This window comes from Centroberyx affinis, unplaced genomic scaffold, assembly GCF_046629955.1.
Source record: "Centroberyx affinis isolate AG114_WGS23_722 - 3 ecotype Tasmania unplaced genomic scaffold, CSIRO-AGI_Caff_v1 ptg001881l_1, whole genome shotgun sequence".
NCBI classification, from domain to species: domain Eukaryota; kingdom Metazoa; phylum Chordata; class Actinopteri; order Beryciformes; family Berycidae; genus Centroberyx; species Centroberyx affinis.
Genome location: NW_027280253.1, coordinates 14,586 through 32,142, shown reverse-complemented (window position 1 = coordinate 32,142; position 17,557 = coordinate 14,586). Strand labels below are relative to the sequence as shown.

General features: G+C 46.2%; 1 protein-coding gene across 2 annotated transcripts in view; it reads left to right on the top strand.

The window, feature by feature from the left end:
• The window catches only part of LOC139653127 (nuclear factor of activated T-cells, cytoplasmic 1-like), a 61,501-nt gene that overhangs the window by 30,870 nt on the left and 13,074 nt on the right, over positions 1 to 17,557 (top strand). For both annotated transcript variants that reach the window (XM_071530078.1, XM_071530079.1), the window contains exons 7-9: positions 277 to 332; positions 2,535 to 2,667; positions 10,147 to 10,809. In XM_071530078.1, coding sequence (XP_071386179.1) covers positions 277 to 332; positions 2,535 to 2,667; positions 10,147 to 10,809 — 852 coding nt within the window. The remainder of the gene's footprint in view (positions 1 to 276; positions 333 to 2,534; positions 2,668 to 10,146; positions 10,810 to 17,557) is intronic.

Sequence of the window (17,557 nt, the reverse complement as noted above, 5' to 3'; positions counted from 1 at the left end):
ACTCAATTGAAAGAAAGAGAGGGGGCAGTCCCCAGTTGACTGTTAGAGATAAAACAGAGCCAAAACAAAGCAAGTGTCACCGTGACTGAATGGAAAGGTAAACCCCCTAACACCATAACCCAAATACACACCTCCTCATCCAGCAGCTATAACAATATTATGGGTGTCAGTTGCAAACGTGTGCCACACTCCATCTGAGGTCCATCTTATTCTTATAATGATGCAGCTGATAATGAGCCATAATAATTGTTGTATTTTACCCTGTTGCCAATATAGATGGGCATCACCTGTGGGAGACAGAGGCCAAAGTTGACAAGGACTCCGTCAAATCTGTAAGTACACCTCAGTAACATGACACTTTGGAAATGCTATTGCTCTCTCCAATCCCACCCTCCCCCCACTCCCTTCTTACCTCTCTCCATCTCCTCTCTCACCTGTCCCTTGTAATGATGTAACCTTTGCTAAGCTATTACAAGTGCCGACATAGACGATGATGATTAGACCATGCAATCCTGAATGGAATTTTCACAAAATCTCTCTTCCCACAAGGAGTAAACACTGATTGCCATATTGTTTTTGCCACTAATAAGCACAAACACACGCAAAGCATAAGAAAATGCAAGAGTGCGCGCACACAAAAACAAACCGAGACACTTAGACGCACACACACACACACACACACACACGCCATAGCCCTCCCAGCATAGCCAGACGTTTAGTTCACAGTGAAGTGTTGTGGCGTGCTGAATTTGGACTGAAACACCTCGTCTGAGCCGTGCGCTGCACACATGCATCAGCCAAGAGTGGATTAGGGCCTCAGCTTTTTACCTGCTGTTTTCATGAGAGCCGTAATGAGAAAATAAACCAGTGCACCCATTTCACTGACGCCCAGTCACACATTTAGATTGTGTTAATAAAAAAAAGGGGGGGGAGGCGAAAGGGAATCGTCAAGAGAGGAACAGCGAATGTTGTTCTACGTGTCACAGAAAGCTGCTTGTGCTCTGGAGTTAATTAACATTTCATGGAGGTTCGTTAGGTCTGCTTTCAATGTGGAGATACTACAGTGCATTTGTCAAGTACAGGGATCTGTGAAAACTTGTTTGCTTGTGTGTGTGTGTGTGTGTGTGTGTATGTGTGTGAGTGTGATGACAGTATGTTTTGAATTGCTGATGCCTTTCATCAGCGCCGTCTCATCCTCTTTCCACCTCCCCTTTTTTGTGTAATCTGACTGAGGCAATTTACACTTGCATGAGGTCTAAAATAAACCGCACGTGTCTAAATGCTGCAATGTAAAGGTGTTTTTTCTTCTTGTTGTTGCTGTTATTTCACTCAGGCGAATGACTTTGTTGCATCAGGAGGGCTAAATGTGGACTCTCTGATGCTTAATTGGCCTGTAGGGCTGGCTGATGCACTATGGCTGGAGTCCCAGATGCTGGAAAATTAGTGGGGGTGCAGGGCTCGGCCGGGGGGGGCGGTGCGGGGAGGTGGGGTCGATGAAAGACAAATAGTACAGTGTGCTTATGTGGAGCTCCGGCAAACAAGCGGAGAGAGACATCAAGAGAGCACTGGCCTTTTTCTCATGCCAGCCGCCACCAGGTCACCTTACACTACTCCAGCCCGCCTGCCTGCCTGTGTTTTTATTGCTGCTCAGAGCGTGCTAACTTTCCCTGGGTGGAGAGAGAAAGGGAGAATCAAGCCATGTGCACACTCTCTTACACACACACACCTGCGTGTTTTCTTTGCCGTCATCTGGAGGACAGACCGGGTCTATGGACGCAGACCCCCTCACCCGCCCACCCACCCACCCACCCACCTTTCTCCACGTGTAGCGCCGACCGACAAAAATCTGCTTCCTGTCACAGTGCCCCATTCTGGCCTGTTCCGACCCCCGACAGAGAGACAGCCATCCCAGGAATTAGGCATTCAGACAGACACAAGCGCTCAGACAAATCCTCTTCGTGTCCTGTTGGCCCCTCGTCAGAAAGAAAGCAGTTTAAAGTTCACGTCCGTCCAGACTTGCCGAGGTCTGGCCCTGGAGGGGGGGGGTGAGGCTCTCCACAGGGAGACATGGCTGTGCAAACAAATAAGCCGGCTACCTCTCTCGCCTCTGTAGTCCGTGCTGTATGGGGACCGAGGCTAAAGCCCTGGGGTTTTCCTCTGAGACAAACAGGGGCACTGGACCAACCTCATGGGCTCTACCGCTGCGTATACACAGTCCAGACGAGCTAATTTAGACCAGTTCACTCAGCTGCTTTAAGTCCAGCCTCTGTGAAACAGTGCCATGAATGCAGGCCAACTGCACAATAAACATAGCTGTTGATTAATGGGCTCACACATGCTGTAGTAAGTCTACTCTGATTTACATTTAGTTCTTTGTTAAAGGCTTTGTAAACCAGACACGATGACATGAAATCAGATGAGTAAACACTACTGAAGGATTTACAGCTTATTATATGATGGTATCAGCAGCTGGCATGTCCTTATCTCATAGAGGTAAAGTGTCTTCCATCTTGTGGGTTTGTTTTCCTCTTCAGAGTACAGTTGTTGTGGAGATCCCTCCCTACCGGAACCAGCGAATATCCAACCCGGTGCAGGTCAACTTCTACGTCTGCAACGGCAAGAGGAAGAGGAGCCAATACCAGCGCTTCACCTACCTGCCTCCTAATGGTAATCATTATAAATATCTCTTATTATTTTGTGACACTGAAATACTATTATGATTTTCTCAAACCACACACAATACATTCATCATATACAGTATATTGCCAGCTCACTGACACTGTAGTTTACTGCAGCCATCAAGATTCCATGTGAAATTTGTGGACTTTTTTTTTAAGTTATGCTTGGCAACACTTGGCTTTGGCCTGTGAGTGAGAGCAGAAGATGTGAGGTGTGTTTATTCTGTCGTGGGGCTGCGTTCCCCAGCGATGAGGTGTACCTGCTGACTGACAGAGCCTCCGGGCAGTGTTGATGTTGAGAAGTCAATCCCCCGTCGACCTGACTTTCACACCCCACCTCACACAGCACCTCCCGTTCACCAGCACACCTACATTATGCGTGAATGCACATGCATGCACATATACACACGTTTGCACGCACGCACACACATGCACATACACACAGTACACACGCCAAGGCAACGCTCTGCCCTGTCATTCATGTAGCAACCTGAAAACCCAGGAATACCTCTCTCTGTGCTCATCATGTGTCCCTGGCCTCTATGTTTATATATGGCTTTTCACATTGGAATTTGAAGAATGTATTGGTGAGAATTAGGAGAGCTACTTCATAGTGGGTTTCTACCTCAAATTTACATTGAGAACTGTTGACTAGGCTTTCACAATAGGCACAGGTGAAGCATAAGCTTTGATAATCAATTTCAAACATCAAGGTAAAATATTATTTTATTTTGTCTTTATTTATCCAGGGAAAGTTGCCCAAGTATGTTTGCTCTTTTTCAGCAACATCCTGCTTCACATTCATACAGTTTCACACTTTCACACCAGGAAGTTACCCAGTACACCCACAGTCTGCTACTGTTGGCCGCTGAGCAGCTCCACTGAAGCAGTCAGGGCTTCAGTGCCTTGCTCAAAGGCACCTGAACAGTTAGTTGAAGTAGGGGAGAGCGTTACTCATACTTTTTCCCCACCCACATTTTCCCAGTTGGTCTGGGAATTCAAACCAGCGACCATCCAGTCCCAAGCCTGCTTCTCAAACCTCTAGGCTACCACTACCCCCTGTTCTTGATAACCAGTGAAATCCATTAGATCAAAACAATGGTATCTTGTTTTCATTGATCAGTGTCTAATGGGCCTAATGCTGCTGGAATAGCATGCTTTGTGTTTTAAGTCTATAGCTGCTAATAAGATGTGACATTTAGATTATCGCCAGATGTATTTATGGCCAGAGGAGATAAGCAGTGATTCAGTCTTTGGACGAGGCTCTGAGAGAAAGTAGAGCAGGGCCCTATTTGGAGATGCCTGATTACTGTGATGAAGTGCATTGTGGGTAACTGGACCAGTCCAGGGCCAACAAACTGTGGCCATATATAGCATATCCATTCCATATACGATCCTGATACAGAGAGAGAGAGGGAGATAGAGACGGAGAGAGTCTTATCAGCCTGCATTGTGCATCTCTAAGTCATTTCACTGAGTATAAACATGACTCTAATTAAAAGATGACTTGTTGTGGTCTCTGTTTTGCTGCCAAGTAAATCACAAGTACAGCATGGACCACACAAGCAGGGCCAGTGTCTTCATGAAGGAGCATAATTAACTAAATAGTGTCACAGCCAGAGAGACCATGACTCACAAACTATTGAGTGCTATTTTGAGATTTACCACCCTTGTAATTGTGTTTATATACACACATATTACAGTACAGAACATAGCATCTGTCCACAAGCAAATACATTTAAATTGGAGATAGCTAAGAAAGGCAACCTGGATAACAGCAGATTGTAGTTGAGGCAGAGCTGCTCTGGAGGCAGAAATAATCTCATTGGTTGAGTTAAACCTCGGTGGGCGGAGCCAAAGAACCACAGTTTTTCTGGCTAGTAAAGTTATACTGAAGCCCAGTGAAAAAGGCAAGCGGTAAGAGAAAAAATCTAGTCATACTAAGTTATCTTGGTTAGCTAGTTAGCCTAGCTGAACATCCAAGTTCAAACTAGCCATACTAGCCTATAGCTATATCTAGGTAAGATAGCTAGCTAGCCTGCTGACCTTCTAAGATCATGAATGCCATCATGAGTCAAGTTTGAACAGTTAGCTCTGAGAAACTGATTCTTTGGCTCCACCCATTGAGGTTTAACTCAACCAACGAGATTATTTCTGCCTCCAGAGCAGCTCTGCTTCCAAAAATGTTTGTAGAACTGAATCTCTAATCTGCTGGATAATATCAAGGGTTTTGGATAATATAAGGGTTGTCATCAGAGTAAACAGACCCTAAATGATGACTGTGATAGTCTCATGGTTTGAATACAATAACAAAGGAGGAAAGCCCAGTGTAGCTGTTTGTTTTGGAGGGTTTCAGTGTGAGTGTTTAAACACAGACAGTCAACACTGTGGCCAGGTATGGAGGGGTGGGACGGGGCTAGAGAGGAGGAGCAGTGCCCACACACACACACACTGTTGTCATCACTTTCTTGCCTGCCTATATGAAAGGGGTTCTTCCGGCCCACTGTCCCACTTCAAGTACAGTTGCGGGCGCTGACGTTGTTTAGAAAGAACATTTCGTTCACACTCTGGTGTCTGCTCGTCTATAAAAAGGCAAAACCGACACTTAAAATAGCCTGACTTGTTTGAAAAAGCGGAAGGACGAAGCAAACACTCTCTGGGACACAGATGCTAGTGAAAACCACCTTTATTTTCCATTCTGGTCATGTGACTGTCTTGTTATTCATTGCCGCTAATGCATATACTCCTAAGAGTGTGCAACTGTCTGTTGAGCTGTAAATGTGGTTGACACCTGCCTGAACACTGCTGGTACTGAAACCTGCATTTAGAGAACTAAACACCCAAGGGCAAAAAGAACAATTTCAGTGTGTTTTGTCCATAGTTTAACAGGCACATTTCCAGGGAGATTGTATTGTTTTAGCCATGTAAACCTGATTTTTATCTTCCCTCAGCCTCGCCACACCTCAAACGTGAATGATAACATATTATTATCAGATGCAATCTGTATTGGAAACATGGCTGCTCTCAGTCTTACTAGTTGACAGACAGAGATAAGCTTGAGTGACACGGTACTGGTGTACTGTAGGCTTGTTGAAACATGGCCATAATAATGCATTGTGAATACAATTAAAACAGGATTTTGGTCATTCAGAAACATCGCCTTAGAGGTTGGTCATTAGCATTGTACGGTATGTCAGTGAACAGTGGGGCATTGAACAGTGACTGGAATACAAACAGATACTGTAGGTCAACCATTGTCTCCTTTCTGAAAAAACAATCCTGAACAAAAGGAGTTAACCTTTAGCTTTCCAGTAACATCAATTATAAATTCATGATCTTGGAATTATAAGGTTCTTTATGGGCTTTTGTTTTTTTTTATCAAAATTGATTTATCTAAATATTCATGATTTTTGAATGTTATTGTTGTGTGGTGTTATGCCTTTTTAAAGAACCTTTTGGGGTTAAATATTTAAAAAGATATGAAGTAGATAACAATTCTTGCCAGAGTTGATGTCAAATGTTTGATACTCAATATCTCAGAACTGCACTCCACCCAGATAGAAGCTTATAACTCCCAGCTCACAAGTTGTTCCATGTGGAGTAAAAATGGATTCAGCCTATGGATCTCTCTGAGATATACCATCAGCAGCAGTTGTGGTTTGGTACGTGGAGCCTAAGTGCTTGTCTGTGATGTTGAGATGTACATACAAGTGTCCTTGTCTGGCTCCCGGAATGAGCCTCGCTTTTCCAAGATCCCTTCCAATCATTCTTGCGTGCGCAGAGACGTGACGTGTTGCTCTTCAAATAAGAAACAGTTTTCACCAACCACATTAAACAACAAACGCCAAAAAGTGCTGGCAATGACCGGAGCTTGAGCGAAGAACTTCTCGGAACCCCTTTATTTTTACAGGCCGTTTGGAGATTCCTCTGTAATATCAAGTTCTATTCTTAACGCAAACGGGTGCCGACTCCCCCTCTCTCCATTGGTTTGTGGTTGGGGAGGTTGGAGCGGGAGAGGGGAGAGTGAGAAACATGTTCTGTGACACATACAGGAAAAGTTAATGAACCACACATTGTTCTTTTTTTTTGTAAACATTTGCACAGTCATGTTTCCCAAATTGGACAAAGACCGAACTGTTTCTGTCATGTCTACAGTTTTGGGCATTGTCCGACACCTACGGTACACTAAGGCCCACAGTATGCTGGGCGACCAGATTGCCTACACAGTGGGACACGGTGCACTAGCAACCTGTGAGTTAATGAACTACCACCTGTTCCATGTTAAATGTCACTGCAGATTCATGCCGCAGGAAAAAGATGACTTCAGCATAGGATTTTCTTTTTCTGCAGCACAGCAACACCTGAATTTTGTGCTGTGGAACCACCAGGTCGTATCCCAACTCGGCAAGCATCCCATCGGAAATGAGAATCAGAGCCCGCTGTATCCCATAGTCCTCCTTGCCTGTGGCTGCAAGTAATGAGGGTCTCCTTCAAAAGACAATCTACAAGGCTACATAAGCCCTGTTTGCTCGCCCTTCCTAATCAAATACACTGATACAGGCACAGACACACAAAGGCACACACACACACACACACACACACACACACACACACACACATCTATGTCCCTATACTGCCATTCCCTTCAGAGGAAACGAGAGCTCAATAAATACCCAGATCAGGCCCGATCAGTTTAATACGAGCAGACAGAGGGAAACTGCCAGAGATGGAGAGAAAACCATGTGGAGAGCCTCAACTGTCTGTGGGCCATAACCCACAGGTTGGGAGGAAATAGAAGCCAGCTGAAGTTGGGACTCACAGGGTGAATCTGCTTTCTCTGCTTGCAGACGGAGTGGAAGGGAGATACACAGATGGATCGATTTGGAGGGAGACCTCTCTTTTTATCTGTAGCAGAGGAGAGAGCTGAGATCAAGACAATTTGTGAATCTAAGAAAAAGATTTTAGACTTTGAAGAAAGGCAAACGTGATTTGATTTACGATTTTCTTGTCTTCACAGGCATAGAGGCAGAGACTCCTAGTTTGTCACTTTACTGAAAATGAATACTTAAAGCTGCACTAGACAAGATTTTCATGTAAAAATACACCCGTTCTAAATCAAAAAGTGGGCCTGCAACGGGGAAGAGCCTCCCATCCCCACTAATTGAGATGCTATAGACTCGCTCTATTTGCCCAAATGAAATCCTGGTGTCGGGTTTGGTCACTGGCAGGAAATCTTGTGTCATTTACGTCAGATTTGTTCATCCTCAAAAGTTAAGAGAGACATACCAAAGCAGTCTCCTAAATAGCAGCCGTCCAGGGAAAGCTGAACTCACCAACGTTAGATGTTTTGCCTCGCTCGTCCCTTTGGCATACAGCATCAAAGACCGGCCAGGCTGGTAAACATGAGCGTGTTGTGTGCAGTTTACTGGCGTCAGGTTACATAGTTGGTGGGTGTTGAAGTTCAAACAGTTTCCAGTCAGTTACCTCTCGCTGGCATTTGGATTTTCCAAGGTGCGAAGTTGCCTAGTGCAGTTTTAGCGCTAAAACTACATTATCGCATACTTATATCTGCATTGTGTCAGCTTTTCAGAATCTAAGAAGAATGGCCTTGTTTTTTGCTTGATGATCATTGCATTTTTGAGTTTGTTTCATATGGTTTTGAAAGCGTTCCATAAGCCAAAGGGTTGTAGAATTTTCCCAACCCATAAAGGACAATGCAATTCCTTGAATTGAAGGTAAAAGGTGAATCGCCAAAGCTGGAGTTCACAACACGTATTGCTTAAATCCTCGTACAATCGCTCATAATGATGTCGCGCTCTGTGGCACCATGGCACTGTGCCATCCATTCACCATACAGAGAATAGAAAGAGAGAGAGACAAAAAAAAAAGAAACAGTGAGGGAATTGACTGCGGATGTAGTGTGCACCATGTGACTTGCTTGTTATTCCCCAGGCTGAGGAGAGTAGGCCCCGCGCATCATGGGACCCGCCTTACGATGCTCCCCCAGACGCCGGGCCCGCTCCCTGGGCTCCGATAGCAGACAGGACTGACGTAAATGTGCTCCCTGCTGGGTAATCACAGCACCTCAGCTCAGGCCCCAGAGGCTAGAGGCGCGATAGTTAATGTCTCAGTCAGGTCCGACTCCCACAAAAATAATAACAACACATCGAGAAGCAGGGTGTTGTTCATGTGACACACATGACGCTTCATACATTTTGTTTGCATCCCTCGCCTTTATCGTTCAAAGGTTCTATTGTGTACGAGTGCAAACACATGATTCAGACAAACATCTTATTCATATCGACATCTGTAGGCCTATGAGTAAATGTCAATTGGAGCAAATTTAGCCAAAAACACTTATGGTTGGCATCAAACACTCACCACACCCATTAACACGTTTTAACAATGTGCCGAAATAGAAACAGTGTGTCCATTGTGACTCAGAAGCCTTTGCTATCCATCTGGGTATCTTAACACTGCCCTATTAGCGGTGTCCTGGCACAGTCGGAGCATGTGTACTCATACAATAACTCGCCAGTGAGATTTTTTAAAGTGGATTTCTCTCCCTCTTTCCCCCCAGGCTTATATCCATGTCTGTGAACGCTAGGGATTGAGTGGTGATTACGTTTAAAATTTCAATTAATAGAAAATCTCCCTTGTTTTCAAAAATTGTTCTTGATGACGGACAGGAAGCACGTGATGACTGTCAATCCGAGCTAATCAGGAAACGGCGCAGACCACCTCTAAATGGACTGGGAGTTGGAAGACAGGAGGCAGGGTGATCAAGTGGGGTCATTGCACTCTCCTGCATTAGTTGAGGCCCGGAGCTCCTGAAACCACAGGCGTAGCTATACAGCCTCTTAAGGAGCTCAGGCGGCCTAATCAAAATCAAATCATCTCTTTTCTTTCTCTTTCTCTCTCTCTTGCTCTCTTTTGGTCCAGAGAGCAACAATTACTCTTAAAGTGCGGAGGAAGCCTAGGGGTCCCAGGCTCCTAGAGGAACAGCAGCAGCAGCAGCAGCAGCAGCCCACTGCTTTAAAGTAGTCTTTTATGGGATATCAGAGCTGGAGGAGAGTCCAAAGAAAATAGGTCTTTTTCATTATTAGAGCCAGCTGTGGCTTTCCACACTGATGACTCATCCATTTTTCTTTCCCCCCTCTATTCTTTTGCTTTTTTTCATAGTGTGGTAAACGGAGGGGGGTTGGGGGGTGGGGGGGGGCTGCTGCTGTGTTGGAGGGCTCAGCCAAATTGACACTGAGCCCATATTCGCTGGTGGTTGTTTGTTTGGATTAAGGAGGGTATCCTAGCCACAATCGTGCCTGCTCACCAACTCCTTTACTCACCCTTGCTCACGTACTCATCGAGCCACGTGGATCTCCTGCACGTTTCTAATATCTCTTCCTTTCTCTCTACTTTTTTTTTGTCTCTCTGTTTCTTTTTTTTTTTTTTTCTTTTTTTTTTTCCCCAGTGCCGATAATAAAGACAGAGCCCAATGATGAGTATGACTCTCTGGGGACCCCTGGGCTGCCCATGCATTCTAAGCCCTACTACAGCCAGCCCAGGCTCACTCCCATCATGCCTGTAGGCGATCCTGATGCCTGCCTGGTCGGAGGCTACCCTCCCTGCCCGCCTCGCCACGCCGCCATGCCCGCCTCCTCCCCCAGCTCCAGCCCCACACTGCATGACCTGTCCCCCGTGGCATATAGCAAGTGCCTCTCCAACAGCCCCACCCACGCGGCACCGCCGGGCCCCATGGTGCCCACCATCCAGGAGACCCCTGGCCGTCCAAACCTCGCCCACCCGGCCTCCCCGGACCACGGCTCTTCCCTGGGGATGCTCCATTCCCAGGGCAGCCCCAACCACCTCAACAGCCCGGGACCCCACGGCTACCACCCCATCTATGCCAACAGCAGCCCCTCGTCCTCCCCGGTGTCCCACCCCTCCACTCCGGGCGGGGCGGCGGAGAGCCCGTTCGTCCAGGCCTACAGCCCCACTCAGGCTCAGGCGGCCGGCTCGGCCCAGGCCAGAGGGGGCTCCCCCAGCCTGCTGCCGGAGGACGCCAGCCCCCCCTCCATGGCCATCACCGTCAAACAGGAGCCCCAGGAACTGGACCAGATGTACCTGGATGATGGTGAGTCACCAGAAACAAGGCGTATCTGAACTGTCTGGACTTTTCCATTAGCTCATAATTTGAATAATTAGAAGCATGTTATTTTTCTTTATGAAAACCTCTCTTTATGAGCTCTCTGTCCACGTCAAAATGTTCCATTTACGCAGCACGTTGCATTTATTTAACACCTTTTGCTTATCTGCATGCCACCACACATAACCGCGCCCTGCTGCACCTCTTACTATTTCCTGATGAAATTCTGGCAGCAGATTCACGTCAGATTTGTTTAATTTTAGACCCCGGCAGATTTATTTGCTTTTGCTGTAACGTGTGGTCCGGCTTATGTTGTCCAAGTAGCAGCTTTACTTTAAAACTTGATGGGATTTTGAAACAATCTGTCAAAACATCAGAGCACTGAGGTCAGTCGGGGTGCAGCAGAACAAAAACAGTGGCACACGCGTACCGAACCAAACTGTTGACACAAGGACTAATGAAGGAAGCAAAACAATGGGTAGGGGTTTCCTGAACCAAGCCATTTTTCCCCCATCTTTCTGGGAGGGATGCTGGGAGGCAGAAGGCAGAGGCATTGTTTTCCCGTGTTTTCCCCATGGAGCCTCCACCATGCGGCTGTCGTCATTAGTGGAGACTGGGGGGTCACCGGCCCCCCTCTGGAAATGAGTCCACACCCAAGGGAGCATAGGGTTGATGCACCCACTCTTTATTGCCTCCCGTATCCACCTCTCATCATAATTAGCGCTCTGTCTCAGGTCACTAACCTGTTATCACAGTGCTAACGGAGGCCTCACTTGTTGTTATAATGTGTATTCATGGAACGTATCAATGGCATCCTGCCAGTTGAAAGTGATAAAGTCCCCATGCATCCAAACAGGGGGAGGGAGGGGCGGATAACTCTACACTGAACTCAGGAATATCACTCTTCCTGTGCACCTTTTGTTCAGTAAACAGAAATAGTATGTGTGCGCGTGTGTGTGTGTGTGTGCGCACACTTAGCCTCACTCAACAGCTTAGGGAGTACAGGGGTGATAGGCATGAGGGGACCAGGGGAGTTTTGCTGTTGAGCTATAATTGAGTTGAAATGCAGTTGTCAGCATATCTGTCAGTCCTGATGAGTCCCATTAGTCCTCACCCCATAAACAGACAATACAGAGACAGGGGAGGATGTCTGTCTGTTATCAGCTCTATAAAATAATTTCCAACGTTTCTTTTCTTCTCTATTCCATTTTCTTTTCTGGTTGAGGTGCTACAGTGAAATAAGAGAATAGTGGCGTGGTGTCGTCTAGAGATTTGCAGCAGCATTGTCATGCATATGTGTAATTCTCAAAGTTTTCAATAGTTATGGCAAAGGAGCCTTGAATTCAGCTTTAATTGAATTAGCCTGAAACTCAAGCTTTATTTTGCATTTTGTAATAGGGTTGTTAAAGGGTCCTTTTACACTGTAATATGGCACAGTATGAAGATATTCCAAATGTCCACAGAAGTGCTAAGGTGAAATCAAGTAACCTTGTTTCTCTTCCCCACTGCTCCATTCACTGTCACTTTAGCAGGGTCAATCGCTCTCCGGCGCAGTGGCCAAATGTATTCAGCCAGTGATTACAGCTGCATTAGGGACGCGCAGGAATGTGTATTGATTGACCAAGGACAGTGAGGCAGCCCCTCAATGTGCTGCCATTTTGCATCACCTAATGTCTGCGTAAGCATCTGTGGTGAGCTCCTGGACTCCTGGTAAGTGTGCGGTGGTAACAGCATACTCCAAAGGCATCTGCTGCTCCCGGGCCCGGCCCCATCCCGAACCCCTCAAATGAGCCCTAAGCTAAAATAAATAAGATCGGAAGGCAGCTCACAGGGCGTCCCGCTCCCCATCCACATGCATTACCACCGTATGTTAGCAAGCTGAGCGCTCCATTAGAGAGGGAAGACGAGCGGATGACCTCACCGCAGCAGCAGTGATTTAACGCCAGCCGTGTAGAGTAGCGTTCCTCCCCGGCAATCGGGGACCGGTGATTTGGAGTCTGCGGGAGCACACTTGAGCTTCCCCCAGAGCGGAGCGCCTCCCACGCTCAAACGCTGAGGCCTCCGGCTCTCATCAGCCAGAGGAAATGTGTCTCTCTGGCCAGCCCCAGACTTTACGCAGCCCCTGAGAAATCACTCAACTTATCAACGGTGAGCTACTGTACCGCGAGGAGCTCCGTTAGCATGGAGGGAGTCCAGGATGCAAACCCCCCTGACTGCCTTACACAGTCTCCTTTGTAATCTGTAAAAAACTCCACTCTTCCCTCTGCTGTGATAGAAACTTGCTAACTACAATAAGTGAGAGACATGAGGCGATGTTTCTGCGGTCGGCCCTGAAGCTACATGGGAAAGACCCAGTAGCTGATTTAGTACTCAGATTGATGAATGATCATCTGGCCATGGTAGGGTTTGCAGTTAGATGTAGGCTCTGTGGTGAACCAGCCATCTTCATACAATGTCATGTTGGCTTGTTGGGAATGCAAGCAAGATGTACTATTGAAGAGGATAAAACACCCTACTCTGCTAGAAGACTCAGCATTGCCATTGTTTGACTCATGGTCATGAGCAGTGCGCGGTGAGGCTCATATAAAACAGAAGTTTCTCCAAAGATTTCATACTTACTCACAGCCCACTATCTCTAATCCAGCGCGATTTACAAGGCACAAGGCTTTGAGCACAGTGCCAGTCAAATGACATCAATAAAAATAACAATAGAACTTATGAGAAACGAGGAGCTCAGGATTTACGTTTGCCTTGTTAGCCTTTCTAATTAACCCATAAAAACAACGCTGCAATGACGGCACTCTCTGTCACACGTCCTTAGGAGCAGTTGTGGTGACATCATACTCTTGTCTCGCACATACACTGACACGCATGTGTGCATGTGTGTGCATCTACATACACACCCACATACACATGTACATATGCTTTTGATCTTATACTTGGTCTTTTTTAAACAGACGATTTTGGAAAATTTGGCCCACATTTCTCGCTACAAGCCCTTCACTTGCACCACTATGCTGGGTGTTTATGGAGGTTTTTGTGTGGATGTGTGTGTGTGTGTATGGATGTAATGTGTGTGTGTATGTGTTTGTGTGGAGCAGGAGCAATGTGCTGGCTGGGCTAGGCGTTTGGTCCTGTGAGGCTGCTGCTGTGTGTCCTCTCTCATTAGCTGCTGCTGCGATGGGTGATATCATGAAGTGCAGCTGAACGCAGCGCACAGCGAAGGAACTAGCGCTAATCAGAGGGCCAGATTTCTACCAGCTGGCTCTCTGGAAAACAGAGGGCCCTTATTCACCAAAATAAGAAAAACACTGAGTGCCAAGCGGTCTCTGCCGATTTCTGACATTTGACTTATGTACTCTGATTGCCTCACGTTACAGGGCAAGTTTTCCTCGTGATTGTTTCCTCCTCAACTCAAGGTTTGTGCATTTGAAACGCTAGCCGCCTTGTTTTCTCAAACTGAAAACAGAATTGTTGTCGCTCCCCCCCCCCCGCCTGCAACAAGAAGGCATTCTAACGTTTCTGAGGATCTCCGTCCACCATTGTTGCTTCTGAAGGCAACTCAAGGCTTTCCTCATGGAAACTTTTACACATCCTGGCAAGGTGCCCAGACCCCAGGACTCCGCAAAACCCCTAATGATGATTGAGAGCGCGTCCGCACCGCTCTGAAAACATGCTGAGTCGCTTACATTGGAGTGTGCCGCGAGGCTGGCTCTGGGGCGGGGGGGGGGGGGGGGGGCAGAAGAGAGAGAGAGGAGCTGTTGGGGGAAGGGGAGGGGGGTCATTAAAGTGGAGGTTGAAGTGTCTAATGGGACTCACTAAAGCAGAGCAGCTCCTGTATGTTTGGACAGCATGTATGTGTGTGCATGTGTCTCTGTTTTAGTTAGTAGAGGCAGTGAGATATGGAGGTACTATAAGACCCGCTGATGGTTCATAGTTGGAGCCTGTGCTTTCACAACACTCCACCTCTGACCCTCTGGCCTTTTGGGAGCGGGTCGAGCTTCGGCTAATAGTAGACAGAGAGAAAGGCTGTCTTTTGGTTAAGTGCAATGCCAAGAACAGAGTCTCCTCCTAGATGTAGCGATATTGACAGGTACAAGAGGAAGGGTGATGGCTTTTTTATTATTAATGACTAAAAAGAGGATGTGGATTTTTTACTATTGTTGTTATTGCTGCCTTCTCATATTAGGAATCTTGTTTTCCTGGCAGTCCTTGAAATGGTGAGGTATAAAAAAAAAGGTTTGGCCTTTCTGGAGAAGTTTTATAGTCATAGGAAAAATTAATATGTAGCCATATGCTAAGATTGGCCTTGGAGAGTCATTGACAGCCTAGGTGATGGTTGGACAACTACACTTTTGGGATCACCAAGAGAAACACCAGTATATTCAATTCAAATTCTTCTCATTGGGATCGAAAACCACTCTTTTCACTCTGTAATTTAAGCAGCTATGTCTCTCACTAGCTATTACCATCACAACCTCACCCAGCAGCTGTGTGAGTAGGTCAGTGATATATATGAACTTCTATACAAAGTAGTGGTATATGGTACTGTATGCTATTTATCCATTAATGGGATTATAAAATTAAATGGGAGGGTGCCAACTGACCTGAAAAAGTTTGTAAATTATAATAGTATAAAATTGGAAAAGAGTGGCATGGCCAAAATTGTCAACGTGAAGAAAATAGTTGTAGCCAGTAGAGGCACGCACTCAAAAAAATGAGGTCACTATTGTACTGGGTCAGCAAAAAAAAAAGATATCAGTGCACTTCAAGTCAGTTTGTAACGAAAAGTATAGGAAGTAGATTTGACTGATATATGGAAGTTACAATGGAATTAATGGAACCCAGAGAGCCACATACCATGGCGTCTTCGCAATAGAAGAGGGATACCTTTGCAGTTGAGTGGAAGTCCTCTGGATTACCTTAGCACCCTCTGTTTCCTTTTACATCGCTTTTATCTCTGTCCCATTGGCCAGACATAAGAGCCTTTAGATTCCTGGTTGTGATCAGCTTTTTTCAACACATATTATGAAACCCACTCAATTATAGGCTGTATTGTCCAAGATTGCTCGCAGTTTAGCAAATAATTGGATCTAAGTGGATACATATGACAATGGCAATGGGGTCACAGTATTAACGCTTTGATTTTTAGCCCTTTGTAAAGCCATTGGGAATATTATTAGTTTTGATAAGTGCAGCAAGATGAATCTGTAAGAATTCAATCCATTCATTACCACAGTATTCTGGCTTTCGTGCGTGCATGCGTGTGTGTGTGTGTCTGTGTGTGTGTGTGTGTGTGTGTGTGCGCACGCGCACCCCAAACCCTGGCAGCAGAGCCAGAGGATCTGGTCTGGTTTCAGTCGCTCCGTCATAATATCCACAGTCACTGAGAAAGAATGTGTCTGCTGCGAAACTGCAGCTAAATTATCTAAACAAATTGGGTTTCTTTTGTGTCTGAATTCTGATACACGCACGCATTTAGATGGGAGAGTTAGATTTCATTTTAAATGGGTTTTGTGTTTTTGAAAGGACGCTCAAATGTCAGAAATGCATGAAGCAGATTTGCTACTGTGAGGATGAATGACTAATTTTCTCTGATTATTCCAAGCTGTGTATAAGGGTGAGTAGGTACAGTTGGCAATGATCTGCTTTATCAATAGCAGAAAGGTCTTCATAGTGAAGTAGAGAAGAGTAAATCCATGGGGAATGTGTGCGCACACACACTTGCTTATCCTGATATATTTGAGTCCCTTCATGGAATTTATATTCCTCTGGTTCATCATGTGTCATGTATCCCATGTACTTTCTCCTGACGCAGCCGTTTAAAGGCTCGGTTTCTGTGGCTCACATTCTGAGGTTTAGGAAACACGCGTTGAAAAGCCACCAAGCCACGCCGATCACAGCGGGTCAAGACCCAGAGAGGGCCTGTGGCTTGGCCGGGATCCTCCTGTGTATTTGTGATGGTGGAGCTACCACCTCGCTCCAGACACACTCATTACTGACTCCTAATGTGACTGATGTGAATGTGGTCGACTGCTCCGGCAGGATGATCACTGATGACTCCGCTCAGTTTGATTGAGTCTCATTCCCCCCAACGAGCCCTGAAAAGTTTATCTGTGTCCTGGCGAAGCTACAGCGATTTCAGCCTTCTGCGATCCAGTCTCTTTACTTATTGGCATGAAAATTTGCTAACTGTACATCTGGGATATTTCCTACCGGCATAAAAAGAAAAAAACTGAGTACAAGGAAAACACGCAAGCACACATACACACACGTTGTCCCATCTACAGTGAGGTCAGAGGTCAGGCTCAGCTACAGAACAGCACCTCTGGAGCTGGTAGGGTTTCAGCTTCAGGACACTGGCAGGGCAGAGGCTTTCTGTCACAGAGGTTTGAACCCGTTTGAAGGACTCTATCCTCCTTGCAATGTAATAACCGCACTTACAGACTTCGCACACACTCCCCCAAAAGCAGTTGTAGTGCTTTTGGTCAGTGTTTAGGGGATGTAAATACCTGTGGCATCAGTAAACAGAAGCAGGTCTCCATCCCAGACCATTTAATAACAGCTCCCCATCTGAAATTTGTTAGCTCAGTGAAATAGTATCCTGTAGCGACGGATGTCAACAGAGAAGTCTGCTCCAGCCGGGAGGGATGGGGAAAGCCGTGGTGTTTGCAACTCTTGGCAGTCTCCTCCATGCGCAGATAGCTCAGGAGGGAGAGGTGTGTGTGGGTTGGGT